The 16,380-nt window shown below is 49.4% G+C and overlaps 1 protein-coding gene across 2 annotated transcripts in view; it reads left to right on the top strand.

Annotated features, from left to right (window-relative positions):
* The window catches only part of PDCD11 (programmed cell death 11), a 41,728-nt gene extending 26,023 nt beyond the window's left edge, over nucleotides 1-15,705 (top strand). Inside the window, exons 22-36 of one of the 2 annotated variants that reach the window (XM_082854386.1) lie at nucleotides 3,602-3,710; nucleotides 5,107-5,196; nucleotides 5,388-5,490; nucleotides 5,916-6,093; nucleotides 8,680-8,736; nucleotides 9,325-9,447; nucleotides 10,018-10,140; nucleotides 10,521-10,821; nucleotides 11,019-11,135; nucleotides 11,819-11,968; nucleotides 12,190-12,437; nucleotides 13,132-13,300; nucleotides 13,860-14,013; nucleotides 14,508-14,673; nucleotides 15,410-15,705. In XM_082854386.1, the coding sequence (XP_082710512.1) occupies nucleotides 3,602-3,710; nucleotides 5,107-5,196; nucleotides 5,388-5,490; nucleotides 5,916-6,093; nucleotides 8,680-8,736; nucleotides 9,325-9,447; nucleotides 10,018-10,140; nucleotides 10,521-10,821; nucleotides 11,019-11,135; nucleotides 11,819-11,968; nucleotides 12,190-12,437; nucleotides 13,132-13,300; nucleotides 13,860-14,013; nucleotides 14,508-14,673; nucleotides 15,410-15,581 (2,260 nt within the window). In that variant the 3' untranslated portion in view covers nucleotides 15,582-15,705. Of the gene's footprint in view, nucleotides 1-3,601; nucleotides 3,711-5,106; nucleotides 5,197-5,387; nucleotides 5,491-5,915; nucleotides 6,094-8,679; nucleotides 8,737-9,324; nucleotides 9,448-10,017; nucleotides 10,141-10,520; nucleotides 10,822-11,018; nucleotides 11,136-11,818; nucleotides 11,969-12,186; nucleotides 12,438-13,131; nucleotides 13,301-13,859; nucleotides 14,014-14,507; nucleotides 14,674-15,409 lie in introns of both variants that reach the window. The other variant, XM_082854385.1, reaches the window with a different exon arrangement.
* Nucleotides 15,706-16,380: the final 675 nt, after the last annotated feature.

Below are 16,380 nucleotides of genomic sequence, written 5' to 3'. Positions count from 1 at the left end.
TATCCAGGCTAAGGGTAGGTATGTTAAATTAATGAATACTGCAAGGGGTGAGTCAGTGAGCATTGTGGGAAGACTTACTAACATCCTGAATGGTTCTTGACCCTCAGAGTCTGGAGCCTCTCATGAACTATCACTGCTCTGCTGGTCCACCCTCCTGTCTATGGAGACTAGTGTGAGCCATAGCGGTGGTCCTTGGTAGTGGCAGTGCGGGCCAAGCCAGGAAATGTGTTCATTCCATAGAGGAGATGGAGGATGGAGAGTTATAACGACAGATAGACAGATGGACAGGTAAAAAACTCTAGCACATCTTCCCCCTCCTCCACGCACCTATGTTGTATTGTTAATTATTTTATGTTAATCAAGGCCCCTGAGAAACTTAGTATAAACATAATGCTATTGTTGCTATATTTCTCAAATGCTTTATGTTTTAAAATACATGTTTTGAAGTCAGGAGGAAAAACATTTATTTAATTGACGGTGTTGACTTACGAAATGCCATCATATTTTCATTCCCACTTGTATATGGAGCTCTTGTGCCCAAAGAGAATGTCGTGTGTCTTCGAGTTGAGTTGAGGGTTGGTGAGGGACACTCAAGCTAGATAAAACGGTACCTGCTCATTTACCCATTTGGAGGGGGGGAAGTTAAGAGAGCAGAGCAGTTCAGAAGTCATTACATGTGTCTCTGGAATTCCTGCTAGTCACTGAGTTTTCTCTTGCCATTAATGTAGTTATGCCCACCTTTTTTTTTTTTTTTTTTTTTTTTTTAAGAGAGTCAGTTTAAAATCATTTTGGGAAAAGAAAAAAGATAACACATACTTGTTATGTGTGTTTGTGTTTTATTTTTAATTTTTTTTTTTTAACTTAAACAGACATCTGTTTTCTCACAATTCTGGAGGCTTTCAGTCTGAGATGAAGGTATCAGCAGGGTTTGTTCTTCTGAGGCCTGTCTCCTTAGCTTGCAGGTGGCTATCTTCTCCAGTGTCTTCATATGGTCTTCTCTTTGTATTTATCTATGTCCTAATATCCTCTTTTTTCACATTTTTTTATTGTGGTAAAAACATAACATAAATTTGCCCTCTTAACACTTTTTAGGTATCCATTATAGTATTGTTAACTATATGCATATTTTTATATAACAGATCTCTAAACTTTTTCATCTTGCATGACTGAAACTCTATAGCCATTCATTTCCCCCTGACTCCCCAGCTTCTCGCAACCATCATTCTACTTTCTGTTTCTTAGGGTTTGATTACTTCACATACCTCATATAAGTGGAGTCCTGCACAGTCCTTCTGTGACAGGCTTATTTCACTCAGCACAACATCCTCAAGGTTCATCCGTGTGGTAACATACAGCAAGATTTCCTTCTTTTTTAAGCTGAGTAATATTCCATTGTGTGTATATATGTTGTCTTTATCCATTCATCCATCAATGGACATTTAGGTTGTTTCCACACCTTGGCTATTATGAATAGTACTGCAATGAACATGGATATACCGATATCTCTTTGAGATCTTGTTTTTAATTCTTTTAGATACATACCCAGAAGTAGGAGTGCTGTATCATATGGTAGTTTTTTGAGGAACTTCCATACTGTTCTCCGTAGTGGCTGCACCATTTTACAGTCCTACCAACAGTGTGCAGGGAAGGATTCCCTTTTCCCACATCCTTGCCAATGCTTGTTATTTTCTGTTTGATAATGGCCATCCTCACAGATGTGAGGTTAATATCTCACTGTGGTTTTGATTTATATTTCCCTGACTATTAGTGATGTTGAGCACCTTTTCCTATGCCACTTGGATGTTTGTATTATCTACTTTGGAGAAATGTCTGTTGCAGTTCTGTTTTTCAGTCAGGTTATTTGTTTTTTTATTACTGAGTTGTAGCTTAATTTCTTATAAGGACACCAGTCGTGTTGGATTAAGGCCCACCCTAACCACCTCATTTTAACTTAATTGCCTCTTTAAATTCCCTGTCTCCAAACACAGTCACATTCTGAGGTATTGGAAGTTGGTGCTTCAACATAAGAATTTGGGGGACTGGGCGAGACAGTTCAGCTCATAACAGAGGCATTCCCGTATCAGCTATTGAGTGAATAAATTTTTTTATCCTAACTATACATATATATATGTATAAAGGCATTATAGATAATGAATGTAAATTATCTGTTAGTTATCTGTTAGAGTGCCAGGCACATGGATGTTCTGTGTGTGTTTTAAGAAATAACATTTTACAGATGTTCCCTTCCCAGCCTTCTCCCTTCACCCCCAGAGGATGAATTCTCCATTATTTGACATATATCCATCTCTTGCTTTTATACTTTCGTTTTATATATATATATATATATATATATATATATATATACACAAAATATTATTTTGTATGGTTTTCAAATTTTACATAAATAGTATGCTGTGCTTAATATTCTGCAGCTTGTTTTCTTCACTCAAAATTTTGTTTTTGCCATCTCTCCATTTTGGGGCCTAGAGTTAAAACAGTAACCCATCCTGTGCCTGTGCCAAACGGTATATATTTTCAAGCTGATGGAAGACGTTTACGGTTGTTTCCACAATGCCACAGTGAACATCCTTGAACTCGTTCCATTGTGCGCATGTGCAGGGATTTCTCTAGGGTGGAATTGCTGGGTGTGTTTCAGCTTTACTAGTGTATGAGTTTTCTGTGTTCCTATATTCACCAGTACTTGCTATTACACGTTACAGTTTTACCAGTATTACTTGTACCATTTTACTGGTGAGTTCTGTTTTGTTTTAGAAATTTGAATTGGTAAGCTGGGCTGGTTGGAATGGTGGGAATTCTGTGCTTCCTTTGAAGTGATTTGTGGACTGATAACTTTCAGACCGCATCTCCTTGTTGCTTTTCTGAGAAGAAAAAGAGAATCAAGAAAGTGATAATGCCGAGGTAGCATAGGGCACAGAGCACTGGATTTTTGAATCAGGAACTCTGACTTCAACTCCTGGGTCTGTAGCATAAAATGAGTTTAATAATATCTTTCCTGGGCTTCCCTGGTGGCGCAGTGGTTGAGAGTCCGCCTGCCGAGGCAGGGGACACGGGTTCGTGCCCCGGTCCGGGAAGATCCCACGTGCCGCGGAGCGGCTGGGCCCGTGAGCCATGGCCGCTGAGCCTGCGCGTCTGGAGCCTGTGCTCCGCAACGGAAGAGGCCACAGCAGTGAGAGGCCCGCGTACCTCAAAAAAAAAAAAAAAAAGTATCTGTCCTACTTGATTCACACATGAGAGTGTTGTCACATTCAGTGAGAGATTATTTGTGAAACAGTTCTGCAAACTGTAAAGCAGTAGCTAAAGCATTGAAAGAAGTAAAATAGTTTTGTTTCCTATACTTATAAAGATTATTGTTGGCTCCCTGCTTTAGGTGAGTGAATTGGAAGGGATTAATTTTCACGCAGGTATTGTGAACATTCATTCCCCTTTAAGGAGAGAAGTGGCCGGGGGGTGGTGCATGGTGGGTGTGTATGAGTTAGCAGAGTCCTGTAAAATCAATCCATGGCCACTCGAGGGAGATGGTTTCAAGCTAGAAGCTTATCCAGAGGTTGGTTTACTCTTTGCATTGCCTTTCTGCAACCAGTGAGCTGGAGAAGGATGGCCACACCGCTCTCAACACTCATTCTGTTAGCCGCTTGGAGAAGATTAAACAGTACCAGGCTGGTCAGGCTGTGACTTGCTTCTTGAAGAAGGTGAGTAGTGCGCGCCCTGCAATGCGATGCTGTCCCTCTTACAGAAGAAAACGGGGAGAAACTGACAATGACCATTTGCACTAGACTTTGCTTCTGTGTTTGCTGCCATGCTGGTTTGTAGAAGACGGTAGAAGGCCTCTGCTCCTAGAAAACTTCTGGTCTAATCAAGGAGCTAAATGTATGGCTTACAAAACAGTTCTTTATTTTATTTTAAATAATGTAAAATTCAAATTTCAGTGTCCACAAATAAAGTTTTATCAGAAGACACACACAAATATTTTAAATAAAAATGTTTTATTTAAAATAAAATAAAATGTTGGATTTTAGATTCTTGCCTTTTATAAAGTTCGGGAACAGTGCAAAACAGTATATAATTGGGTGCCAGGTTATGTGTTCTAACCCCAAGAGGAACAGGAGTTGAGTAAAGGGAAGGGATCAGTGAGAACTGTACCAGTTGGAATACATCAGAGAGAAGGTTGGTCTGGGCTTGACCCTGAGGGATAATTCCTCTTCATTGCTGCCAGATTCTTCCTCCATGAGCACGTATCTGAGTATGTCTGTGGTGCTTGATCCTTTTAGTTACCTCTTGTCTGTAGACATTCATAAACCCAAGATGCCTTAGAGTGGTGTTTAAGCTCTTCATAATCAGACTTTATGAATCTGGTATACCAGTCATGCTGAAAACCTCCTCTATTTTTTTCCCTTCTTGTCTTTATTTCTACACTGGGAGTACTGTCTATTCTTACTGCCTACAACCCTCCAGGGTGCAGCACAGATAACCCTCCCTTCTTACTAGTTCTCCTACAGGGTCCCGTAACATGCTGCGCTCTTACTTGTTGCGTGCTCCTGCATACTCATTTGACTTACTCTTTGCAGACTGTAATCTCTTTGAAGGCAGGGCCTGGCTTTTACTTATCATAGTGGCTGCTTGGTAAATGTTTTGTTGAGTTGACCTGAAAATTGGGGTGTGTATTTAGGGCAGAGCACTGTGTCAATAGCAAAATCTAAATTGATTTAGAAATAAGGTGTTAGTCCCTGAAGATGGTTAACGTTCACTGGGCACAACTGAGTTTGGGGGAGGCGACAGAGGTCAGTGGGATTGGTCCTACTGCTTGAGGATATCTCTGAGGCCTTTTTTGCCTCCTAATCAGCTGAGGCACCAGGAGAGATGCATGTTCTGCTGGGCTGGCAAAGGCTCTGAGCTAGACTCTGAGTGAAGCCTGCGAGAAGTGGAGGTTGGACAGGGGCATTGGTGCGTTCCTGTTCCTTGGGAAAATGTAGGCTTTGGGCTCTTTGAGCCCTGTGATTTTGGGAGAGTCTGTTTTGGTGAAGGGAAGAGAAGAGACGCTTGTATCTGCCCATCCCATTTCTCCTCCTGTTTTTTTTTTTCCCCCAGTACAACGTGGTTAAGAAATGGCTTGAGGTGGACATTGCTCCAGACATCCGGGGGAGAATTCCCTTACTGCTCACTTCTCTTAGCTTCAAGGTCAGTGTGCCTGAGACCCCTGGAGAGGAAACCCCAGCTCCCTGAGTTCAACTTAGTGTCTGGTGTGTGCTCACAGTGGGTACAGGGAACTGTACTGTGGGAGATACTTACTGTGCAGACTTAAATGCTGTGGTTTTGGATAAATGACAGGCCTTTCCTCAAACATCAGAAGAATTTTCTTGCCCTTCCAGGTTCTGAAACATCCAGATAAGAAGTTCCGGATTGGCCAGGCCCTGAAGGCCACCGTGGTTGGCCCAGATTCCTCCAAGGCCTTCTTGTGTCTTTCACTCATAGGTGTGGTGATGAAATGGGACCTGGTCAGGGAAGGGAGGGGGTGGAAGGGGTCGGGAAGAGGTCTTCAGTCATTGCCCAGGTTGAAGGATGCCGTGGGTTTCGGAGTCCTTAGAAAGCCTAGTGTGGTGGCTATGTCCTTGGAACAGTTTTTCTCTCGGGGCTTTGCTCTGTGGCCTGTGTCTGAGTCACCTTTACCTACACAGTTGTTTTTCCTTGGTCTCTCAGAAAGGCTTGTCCACCACATGGCCCTGGCATTCTTGACCACATGGCATGGTGATCTGGGTCTGTGTGATCATTCAGGTCCACTCAGCCTAGACAGCCCGAGTCTGGACGCCTCCACCTCCCCTGGACTCTGGTTGGCCAGTGTCTCGGCTTCTTTCTTGGCTCATTTCCTCTTCCCTGAATCTGGTTCATTCTCCTGCCAGGTCCTCACAAGCTCGAGAAAGGGGAAGTGGCCATGGGCCGCGTGGTGAAGGTGCTTCCCAAGGAGGGACTGACCGTCTCGTTCCCCTTCGGGAAGATCGGAAGAGTCAGTATATTTCACGTGAGTGACTCCTACTCAGAGACGCCCCTGGAAAACTTTACCCCACAGAAGATTGTCAGGTAGGCTGAGTTCTCTTCCTCTTTTCAGCTCTCTGTGGGATTGGTGGGGTTTTTTTGCTTTTGTTTTCCTTTTAATTATAGATGTGTGATTTTGTACCAGAAAAAAATAGTATATAAAATGGAAAATGAAAATTGCTGTTGCTCCTCTCTTTCTCCACCACTTTTTGCCATTAGATACTTTGATCTCTATCTTTCAAGACTCTAACATGTATAGGTATAATGTGCCCGTACGTAATAGTAGAATTTCATTTTATGTGCTATTCTGCAGCTTGCTTTTCTCTCACGGCAGTTTAGCATACACTTTTTCTTTCCTGTGCTAGTATATTAAAATCAGCCTTGTTCTTTTACCTTATTTTTAACATTTTTTTTTTAGTATTGCATGATGTGTTTTTTAAAAAATCACAGTTTATTTAAACAATTCTGTTGATGGACAATAATGTTGAAGTGGATATCTTTGCACATATGTTTGGATACTAGTGAAAGTATAACTGTGAAATAAATTCCTAGGAGTAAAATTGATGGGTCAAACAATGTTATACATTTTGCCAAAGTGTCTTCCAAAAGGACTTTGCTAATTTTTATCTCAATTAACAATAAATATGACTGTTCATTCCTCACACCCCTGTCAGCACTGGATATTCTTTTTTTTTTTTTTTTTTTTTTTGCGGTACGCGAGCCTCTCACTGTTGTGGCCTCTCCCGTTGCGCAGCACAGGCTCTGGACGCGCAGGTTCAGCGGCCATGCCCCACGGGCCCAGCCGCTCCGCGGCATGTGGGATCTTCCTGGACCGGGGCACGAACCCGTGTCCCCTGCATCGGCAGGCGGACTCTCAACCACTGCGCCACAAGGGAAGCCCAGATATTCTTAATTTTTAATCTTTGCCATTGAATAGGCTGAAATTGGTCTCGCATTTTAATTTGAATTTCTCTTACTGGTCATTTTTCATGTTTATTGGCTGTTTACATTTGTTCTGTGCTTTGCTTGGCCAAGTTGCTTCCTCATTTTACTATTGAACCATTCATCTTTTTAATTAAAGCAAAATTGATCTGTGTGTGTTCTCTGCAAGAGGACAGCAGTGACCTTTCGCAGTTGGGGAGTGCTTTATGAACTATTTTGGGTGCACAAAAATGAACCTACCTCAGAGTTTTCAAACCATTTTATAGCCTGAATAAACTAGCATGGAGAGGCATATTTCAGCCTTATACAATACAGACTTGTCTGACAACCACAGTTACCCAACAGTGGAGCAGACACCTTCAGGAGGCAGAGACTGGAAAGTAGTAATTGTCCTCCCGTCTCGAGTGTCCCAGGCACCAGCACCTGCGTAAATTCTCAACCACTTGTCAGGGCTAAAGAGCACAAAATGCCCAGGGCCTAGGAGGAGAAAAAGAATGAGTCAGAGGGAAGTCCAAGATCATCTCTGCTTTGCTTATTTAGGCTTACAAAATACAGGCGTGATTTTTTTCTTTTTAGCAAAATATTTTTAAAAAATAACATTATTGGGCTTCCCTGGTGGTGCAGTGGTTGAGAATCTGCCTGCTAATGCAGGGGACACGGGTTCGAGCCCTGGTCTGGGAGAATCCTGCATGCCGTGGAGCAGCTAGGCCCGTGAGCCACAACTACTGAGTCTGCGGGTCTGGAGCCTGTGTTCCGCAACAAGAGAGGCCGCGATAGTGAGAGTCCTGTGCACTGCCATGAAGAGTGGCCCCAGCTTGCCACAACTAGAGAAGGCCCTCGCACAGAAACGAAGACCCAACACAGCATAAATAAATAAATTAATTAATAAACTCCTACCGCCAACATCTTAAAAAATAAATAAATAAATAACATTATTGTAGTTAAATGTATGAGTAGCATTCAGTTGTAATTCCTTCGTCTATCAATGTGAATAATAGGTTAAATGCCTAAAGACAGATGATCCCTTCTGGTCCTTTCCTGCTTTAAGGGCTGTGATTCCCTGGTAGAAAAGGCACGCACCTGTCATGGGAGAATTTGGACTACATTGTTGCTGAGATCCTTTCTACTGATAAGATTCTCTACCTTGTGTGGTGGTATACATGACACCACCATTGCATGGTGGGTTTGGAAACCCCCCCGAAGAGTAAACCCTGTTTCCCTCCCAGAAGCCTCCCCTGCTCAGGCCTCCCTCATGGGCTCCTCTGACCCACTGCTCTGAGTCGGCAGTGGTACCAGGCCGTCCCCCTGTCATGGTTTCCTGTGCCGAGTCTTTCTCTCCACGAGACCAGATCCTCCCAGCCCCCGATGCAGGGCTGGTCTCACCTCCTAAGTACTCACCGCGTGGCTCTGTGCGCCTTCCATAGGGCTTGCACGTATCCTCTTGCTTCCTCCTCCCAGCACCGTTCTTGGGTGAGGAGAGAAAGTAGCGGTATTTTTACTTGACGAACTAGTAAACTGAGGCCTAGAGAGGGGGCTTGTCCCGAGTCCCTCAGCAGGCTGTGAGCAGTATGAACAGAGCCCTTGCTCTCGCCTGTTGCTCAGGCTTGTGGAGGGGAAGCCGAGGCCCTCTCCAGTCTCCTGAGGTGCTGGCTGGCGCCAGCGTTTCCTTCTCTTTTGCTCTCACTCCAGGTGTTATGTGCTGTCCGCTACAGGCCCTGTATTGACTTTGTCACTGCGATCGTCCAGGTGAGTGTCTGTGTTGTTGGGGGAAGAATTGGGGGAGAACTCCCCCCCAGCCCCAGAGGACTGAGGAGAGCCTGTGTGGATCTGACACAGAGCTTTGGGCCTCCCAGCTTGCTTCCCTGCTCACCCCCTTGATGCCCGGCCCCGATTTTTATCCAGAAAAGCTGAGGACATTCAGTTGTAGAAGAACCTGTCTGCTCAGGCTGTTGTTTCCCAAAGAAAGGTTCAAACATCCATAGTGGTGTTCAGAGTTGCCAGATGGCGGTCCTAGTGAGGGGAGGTGATGGAGCCCCCAGGGCTCCATAGTAGGGACAAGTGTGCCGTGAAGTGGATTGGCCTGAAGTCATGGTTCGAAATGAATGTATGAGGTTTAACCTCCCTCTGGCTTGCTCAGCCTCTCCCTGTTACTATTAAAGCCGTCCCCAGCTGACAGGAGTTCAGGAGAGGGTAGGGCTGGGCTCTGATGGTGATATCCTACTGACAGGTCCAGAGTCGTGTTCTTACAAAGTGTGATTATCACAGGAGATTTGGGGGTGAGGGTTGGGAAATGGGGTCAGAGGTACATGTGTAGTAAGCCTTTTATTCCTTTAGAACGAACCCGGAGACGAAAGGCAAAATAACAGATCCTGAGATTAACTCCATCCAGGATATTGAGGAAGGGCAGCTCCTGAGGGGCTACGTGAAGTCCGTCCAGCCGTCCGGTGTGCTCTTGGGGTGAGTGAGGCGGAGCCCGGGGACGCGGACCAGCCCCGAGGGTTCTCCCGGGCCTGTCTTGATTGGCCCGCTGCTGCCCCCGGTCACCATCTCTGGAGGGATCATGAAGGAAGGAGAGTCTGTGTTCCCACCAGTGTTTTAAACTCCAAGTCTTTTTATACTTTCAAAAAAGTTTTGAATTACTCTTGTTTCGTGTTTTTGACAAAGAATATGGCATATCCATGGTCATGATTTGTAAATGTTCCATGAACCCCCAGATTACAGCCTTCCCTGCTGTAATTCTGTTTCCTCATTTTCTTCTGGTCTTTCTAGCAGCTTGTGAGTGCATTGTGAGTGCATTGTGATGCTCTGATATGGGGTAAAGAGTATCTTTCAATTATGTCTTCATTACGCTTGACGATTTTTCCAGTTTACAAAGCCCTCTTTATTTTGTTGAGTGCCAGGAACCTTATGTCTGTCCTAAATCCTCGCCACAACTTCAGTCTCTGGGAGAGAGGAGGCGTTAGGCTTGGCTGGGGACTCTGTTGCTGTGTTTCTGACCACAGGACCCTTGTCTCTCTCTCCTGTCAGCCTTGGCCCCTCAGTTACAGGTTTGGCCCAGTACCCACATGTCTCCCAGTACAGCCTGTCCAAGGATGCCCCTTATGACAGGTATCTCCCCGAAGGCAAGCTGCTCACAGCCAAGGTCCTAAGGTAGGTGTTCTTCTCTCTTTCTCACCTCTTTCTCTGGGAACGCTGGGTGGAGATGGAGAGGTGAACTATAAACATAATGGCTTAGGCAGTGGTAAGTAACGATGAATGAGCTCCCTTTGTGTGGAGCCTTCTACCTCAGCTCCTAAAGGCAATTGTGGAGACTTTCCTCTGCACAGGCACCCGTCTTTGGGGATGGAGGAAGGGATAACACAGCTGCCCTCTGTATTTTTCTACCAAGCAATTGTGCAAATCAGTCCTGAGATTACTGCACGGATTCCAAGGCAGGTGGGGGCAGGCCCAGAAACTGTGGGCTCCTCGCTATGACCATTGTGCTCCTTATGCTGTCCCCATGGTCCGCTCGCCTGGTCTCCCTGTCATAGCCTGAACCGCCGGGAGAACCTGGTAGAGCTGTCAATCCCCGCCGACGACACTGGAAAGCCAGACGTGTTTTCTGCCTCCCTGGGACTGCCACTTCCGAAGCAAGAGGGGAGGGAAACAGAGGCAGAGGAGAGAGACCACAAAGGAGAAGAAGAGAAGGAGGAGAGGAAGAATCAGAAACAGAAGAGGATTGGGAAGGGGCAGGAGGGGGCACAGCTGCCCAGCAAGGAGAAGAAGGAGCCCCGGAAGCCCCAGGCGAAGAAGCTGGGCAAGCGGCCGCGCCCGAAGTCCGGCAGTGAGCAGGTAGGGCCCTCGGGGAGGATGGCCTCCTTCACAGGAAAAGGAGAGCCTTCCAGAATCCACCCAGCAGCCTCTTTGCCTCAGCCTCACAGACAGAGAGAGGCTGAGTTTGGCTGGGGAGAGGGTACCGCCCGGGGCCACGAAGGGCGCTCGGGGCGAGAAGAAGCCAGGCTCAGCGTCGTCCCCGCCTGTCATGGCAGGAAAGCGGGAACAAGAGGCAGAGGAGAACTGCCCCGTCCGAGGAGGACGACAGCGGTGTGGAAGTGTACTACCGGGAGGGAGAAGAGGAGGTGGAGGAGACGGGTGTGCGGCCCCAGGTGAGTGGCGCTGGATGTGGGGGAAGGGCCGCCCCAGCAGGGAGTCCCTGCTCCCCTGCCTGAGGGCTGGGCCGTCCTCAGCACCACCCTCCTGTCTCATTTTCTGTAAAGTGTGAGGAGGTGGGGCGCCTAGTTTCCTCAGCTGGTCAGCAGCTCCTGAGAACAGGGCTGCTGCTTCACCTGCGGAGTGGGCTGTGAAAGTCCATTCTAGTCGATGTTTATTAGCTGGAGCGGAATTGAATTAGGGGGGTGGGGGGACGGGCAAAGGAAAGGAGGCTTGTCCGTCTGAGCCTGTGTCCTGCTCTGAGAAATGAGGACAGCGCTACTGGGACTGAGGGCAGGTGTGGAAGGGCTTCCCAGACTTCAGGTGTCGCATCCCTGCCACCCTCGGAACATCTGTCATACCTCTGTCCTAGCTCTACTGCTGTTGTATGCCTGCACGTTTATATGTGTTTGCCTATGTAGCTTTTTAAAAATATTACTTAAATCTACTTATTTACAAAGGAAGCTTTCATGTCACACCTAAAAGTGTCCCCAGTGCACCGGGGCCTAGCCTGGCGGTGGGAGGAGAGAAAAGGTCTCTGGGCACCGTGGGAGTCCTTGCTCCTCCGGGTGGAAAGGGGCTGCAGAACAGGGGCAGCCTGGGCTCAGTGCTTTTTTCACATGCGCCTGTGATCCTCCAGGAGAAGCAGACCAGGCCGGCAGAAGCACCCCGGCTGCAGCTGTCTTCCGGCTTCGCTTGGGATGTGGAGCTGGACAGTCTGACCCCGGCCTTGCCACCTCGCGAAGAGAGCTCTGACAGCGAGGAGGACGAGAAGCCAGAGCAGGCCACGGTGCTGTATTTTCCAGGGCTTCGTCCTTTCTGCAGGGACCCTTGGCGCCCGTCTTCCGTGCTCTGTCCTACCCTGGGTGTCTCTTCCGAGGGGTGGGGCCGTCTCAGGCTGGGAGTATTTGCGGAGCTCGGGGGCTGCCCTGCCAGCTCCTGACTTCCACCACAGACTTCCCCGGGGCTGAGGGGCAGGTTGCTCACTTGGTGTTCTGCCTTCCACAGCAGAAGAAGAAAAGCAGGAAGGAAAGGGAGCTGGAGAAGCAGAAGGCAGAGAAAGAGCTGTCCCGCATCGAGGAGGCGCTGATGGACCCCAGGCGGCAGCCGGAGTCGGCAGATGAGTTCGACCGGCTCGTGCTGAGCTCCCCCAACAGCTCCATCCTGTGGCTGCAGTACATGGCCTTCCACCTGCAGGCCACGGAGATCGAGAAGGCCCGGGCCGTGGCCGAGAGGGCGCTCAAGACCATCTCCTTCAGGTCTCGGCTCTGCCCTCCTGCCTTGGGGCCCTGTCTTTCTCCAGGGGGCGCTGCGTCTCCTCGGCAGGCTGGCGGCAGTTTGGGTGGCTGCCACCGGGCGCCCGTGGGTTCACGGGCTTTCTCTCAGAGATGTGCCGTCTGTGAAATAGATCTGCTCATTTATATTTTATAGTCCTCTTCACCGAGATAGCTAAGGGTAACATTTACACGAGGCATGGGCCCTCAGGTAGGTGCCCCACTCGGAGCAGAAGTACAAGAGGGAAAACGCTCTCCACGTACCTGGGCGAAAACGATGTCGGTGACCATGTTCCAGGCAGAGGGTAGAGCGGGTTTCCCAAAGGCTAGTGAAGAGGGATGGCGCTCCTTTGCATCATTCTCTTAGTTTGGGGGGAGATTCAGACCACAGATTCCTTCCAGTCCAGACCTCAGGCCGGTTTGAGATTTGGTAGGTTTCCTTCCCAGGAGTGGAGGCAGAAACCAGGGGAGCCCCAGACCCCACAGCCATGGGGTCGGAGTTCCTGCTTCTGTGTGAGCTGCAGTGGGGACAGGGCCTCTCGGGGCCTGCACTTGGGGGTGGGAACTGAGGACGTGGGTGGAGCCTGGGGAGGAGGATGTAGTTCCGGTCCCCCGATGGCAGTGGGGGGCTCGTTTGGCCAAGATGATGGAGCTCACGTGCTGACTGCTTTCCCTCCAGAGAGGAGCAGGAGAAGCTGAACGTGTGGGTGGCCCTGCTGAACCTAGAAAACATGTACGGCTCCCAGGGGTCACTGACCAAGGTCTTCGAGCGGGCCGTGCAGTACAACGAGCCTCTCAAGGTCTTTCTCCATCTGGCTGACATCTACACTAAGTCAGAGAAATTCCAGGTAGGAGTCTGGGCCAGGTGGCCGGCTGCCAGGGGGACCTCAGCCACTTAGAAACGAGCTCCTGGGAGTCCCAGAGGCAGCAGGGAAGTCTCGGGGGAGAACAGCCGCATCTGGACCCAGTCCTGCCCAGGCTTGCTCACCTTCCAGGTGGGAGAAGTCGTTTCCCCCGCCTCCGCTTTGGGAATGTGGGGCCGGGATGAGGGAAGGGAAGGGACAGCAGACCCCGGGGTCTATCCCTTGGGATGCCGACGGGTGTCACCGACAGGAGGCGACATACCCCAGTAGCCCTTTTTCATCTCTCCTCCTCCCCCTCCTCATGCTCACGTTCTCTCTTCTAGTCTTAGGACCTCCTCACGGCACAGGCTTAGGAGGGAGACTCCCCATCATGCGCCCTCCTCATCCTGTGCGCCTGCCCTTTCCCCCCGCGTACCTGACATTGGGCCTGGATACTGATGGAGTCTGAGCCCAGGTCTAGCTTCCCACAAGTGTAGGTGCCTGTCTCTGCCGTTGCCCCCTCTGTCTTAATCACTCTCCTCAGCTTATGTCGTCTTTCCCACAGGAAGCTGGTGAACTTTACAACCGGATGCTGAAACGTTTCAGGCAGGAGAAAGCTGTCTGGATCAAATACGGCGCCTTTCTTCTGCGGAGGGGCCAGGCTGGGGCCAGTCACCACGTGATGCAGCGAGCCCTCGAGTGCCTGCCTAAGAAAGAGCGTGAGTGCTTGTTCCCACCCACGGGCCCAGTTCCAGGGCACAGTAGGCTGTCTCCCATCTGGGCAGAGGGTTGGGGGTCTCCTCATCCGAGGGCTGGTGTTAGGACAGCCTTGTGGAGCGTACGTGGCTACCTCTCTCTTGATCATATGCTCATGAACATAGCTCGTGTTGCATTTCAAATTCTAAACTCCGAAGATAGAGGAACAGAAAGGAATTAGCACTAATTCTTTTCCTCTGCCTGCCCCACAGCCTACCTCTCATCCCCTGATTCCCCCTTCTCAGTCCGGAGAGTAGGATGTCTGCTGTTGGGAGTCATAGATCAGTGCCCATCTGTGTATTTGGCCCTAAACCCGCCCCACTGTCCCTCTTGTCGTCACCTAGGTCTTAGGACCCAAGAGCAGGGAATCAGGCATCAGACTCTGTCCCTGTAGGGTAGTGTGTTTTGATGAGGGCATCTGTCTGCTTTCTATGTCTGAGTTGTCCTCTCCCTGCAGACGTGGATGTGATTGCCAAGTTTGCGCAGCTTGAGTTCCAGCTGGGGGATGCAGAGCGCGCCAAAGCCATTTTCGAGAACACGCTGAGCACCTACCCAAAGCGCACGGATGTCTGGTCGGTCTACATCGACATGCTCATCAAGCGTGGCAGCCAGAAGGAAGTCCGGTGAGAGGGGAGGACAGGCTGAGGCCTAATTGCCTGCTGGGGGGTTGGGAACATTGGCCACTTGGAGGCGTTTTAGCCCCCCAGCAGCTCCCGGAACCCCAGTTCTCTTACTCTGTCTGGAAAAACGGCTTTGACGTGACACGTCCTATGACATTCACGTTTCCAGTTTCTTTTCTGCCTCAGCGGCTAGCCTCTGGTCTGGCTGGAACCTTGGGTGGGAGGTAGGCTAGCCCCAGGCCTGGGAATCAGGAGACTTGGGTTTTCCTCATAATTAATGCTGAGCCTGGCTCTCATGGTAGAGAGTGTTCACAGGCATGATCTCACTGATAACCGCCAGCATCCCCCCAAGGCAGGGAGGATTAGAGACGGGTGGTGGACTTCAGTCCAGAAAGAACTGAGGCCTCACCCAAGCCCATCAGTGAGTTTTAAGCAGAGCTTTCCTCACAGAGCCACACCTCATTGCCTGTCCCCATCCCATTAGCTTTGTCCAGATTCACTGTGTGACTTCAGACCAGTAAGTCCTTTAACATCTCTGTTCCCCTGGAAAATGAGGGTGGTGTTCTCCCTCTCCACCGACATGATGGGAGTTTATAAAGGGAATAAAAATAAAGGTAGAAGCGGTAGTGCTGCATAACAGAGGGCCTGGCTCCAGAGCCTTAGAGCAAGTGGGTGAAGGCTAGCTAGGAATCGTGTGGCCGGGGACCAAGAGGCAGACACTGGCTGCTCTCCCTCCCAGGGACATCTTCGAGCGTGTCATTCACCTGAGCCTGGCCCCCAAGCGAATGAAGTTCTTCTTCAAGCGCTACCTGGACTACGAGAAGCAACACGGCACCGAGAAGGACGTGCAGGCGGTAAAGGCGAAGGCCCTGGAATACGTGGAGGCTAAGAGCTCCATGTGGGAGGACTAGTGGCCAGCTGGCTCCGAGGGCACTGGTGGCAGTGGGCCAGCCGGGCCGACCCTCAGGCGCCTGGGCAGTTGAGAAACTGTGTTGCCTGAGGACTCTGTTTAAGTGTTGCTTTTTCTGCAGCATCCCTGGGGTAATCCTGTCAAGATAAAAAAGGATTTAAGATTTCTCATAATTCCTTTTTGCTTGTTTTAGGAACCAATTTATTTCATCTTTTTCCTTTTCTGGGGCTGCTCAGTGGTGGCAGGCAGTAGGCTCCTGGGCTCCCAGAAAAGCTGAGTCTCTCCTTCATGGGAGGTCCCCGGGGAGCAGGAATGGAGGGCCGACCCCCAGGGACTCTGTGGTCAGGATCCCACTTTGGCCCTGGCCAGGCTCTTGGTCCGGCTAGTGGGGGTCAGCAGGGTCCGGGAAGCGCGTTGCTCTCCTAGATCGCAGAGTCTCTGGGCATTCCCTCAGCCTCAGCTCAGCTAGTACCTCGTGCCCCTTTGTGGAGGCTGTGAGGCTGGGACGTAGATCCACGTGCTGTGTGGCTTTGGGGGAGCTGCACAGTTTCTCTGGCTCCCTGTAGCTCCCCTGAGGAGAGCTTGCTGGGCGGAGGGCCTTGATTGACTTGCTGGTCCCCGAGTCCTGAGGGAGAAGGGGACATGACGGGCCCGCTATACCCCCACCTCCCTGTAAAGTTCCCAGAAAGACTGTCTCTCCTTCTGCTTGATAAGTAATAATCCTGTATGTTCTAGAGTTCCTCAAGGCCAACACACACCCAGCTAGTTGTTGAAGCCAGTTCATTTTTGGCTTGGTCTTA

This window comes from Leucopleurus acutus (genome assembly GCF_964270905.1).
Source record: "Leucopleurus acutus genome assembly, chromosome: 14".
In the NCBI taxonomy this organism is placed as follows: Eukaryota; Metazoa; Chordata; class Mammalia; order Artiodactyla; family Delphinidae; genus Leucopleurus; species Leucopleurus acutus.
The sequence above is the reverse complement of the archived record's forward strand: the minus strand, read 5'-3'. Positions and strand labels throughout refer to the sequence as shown.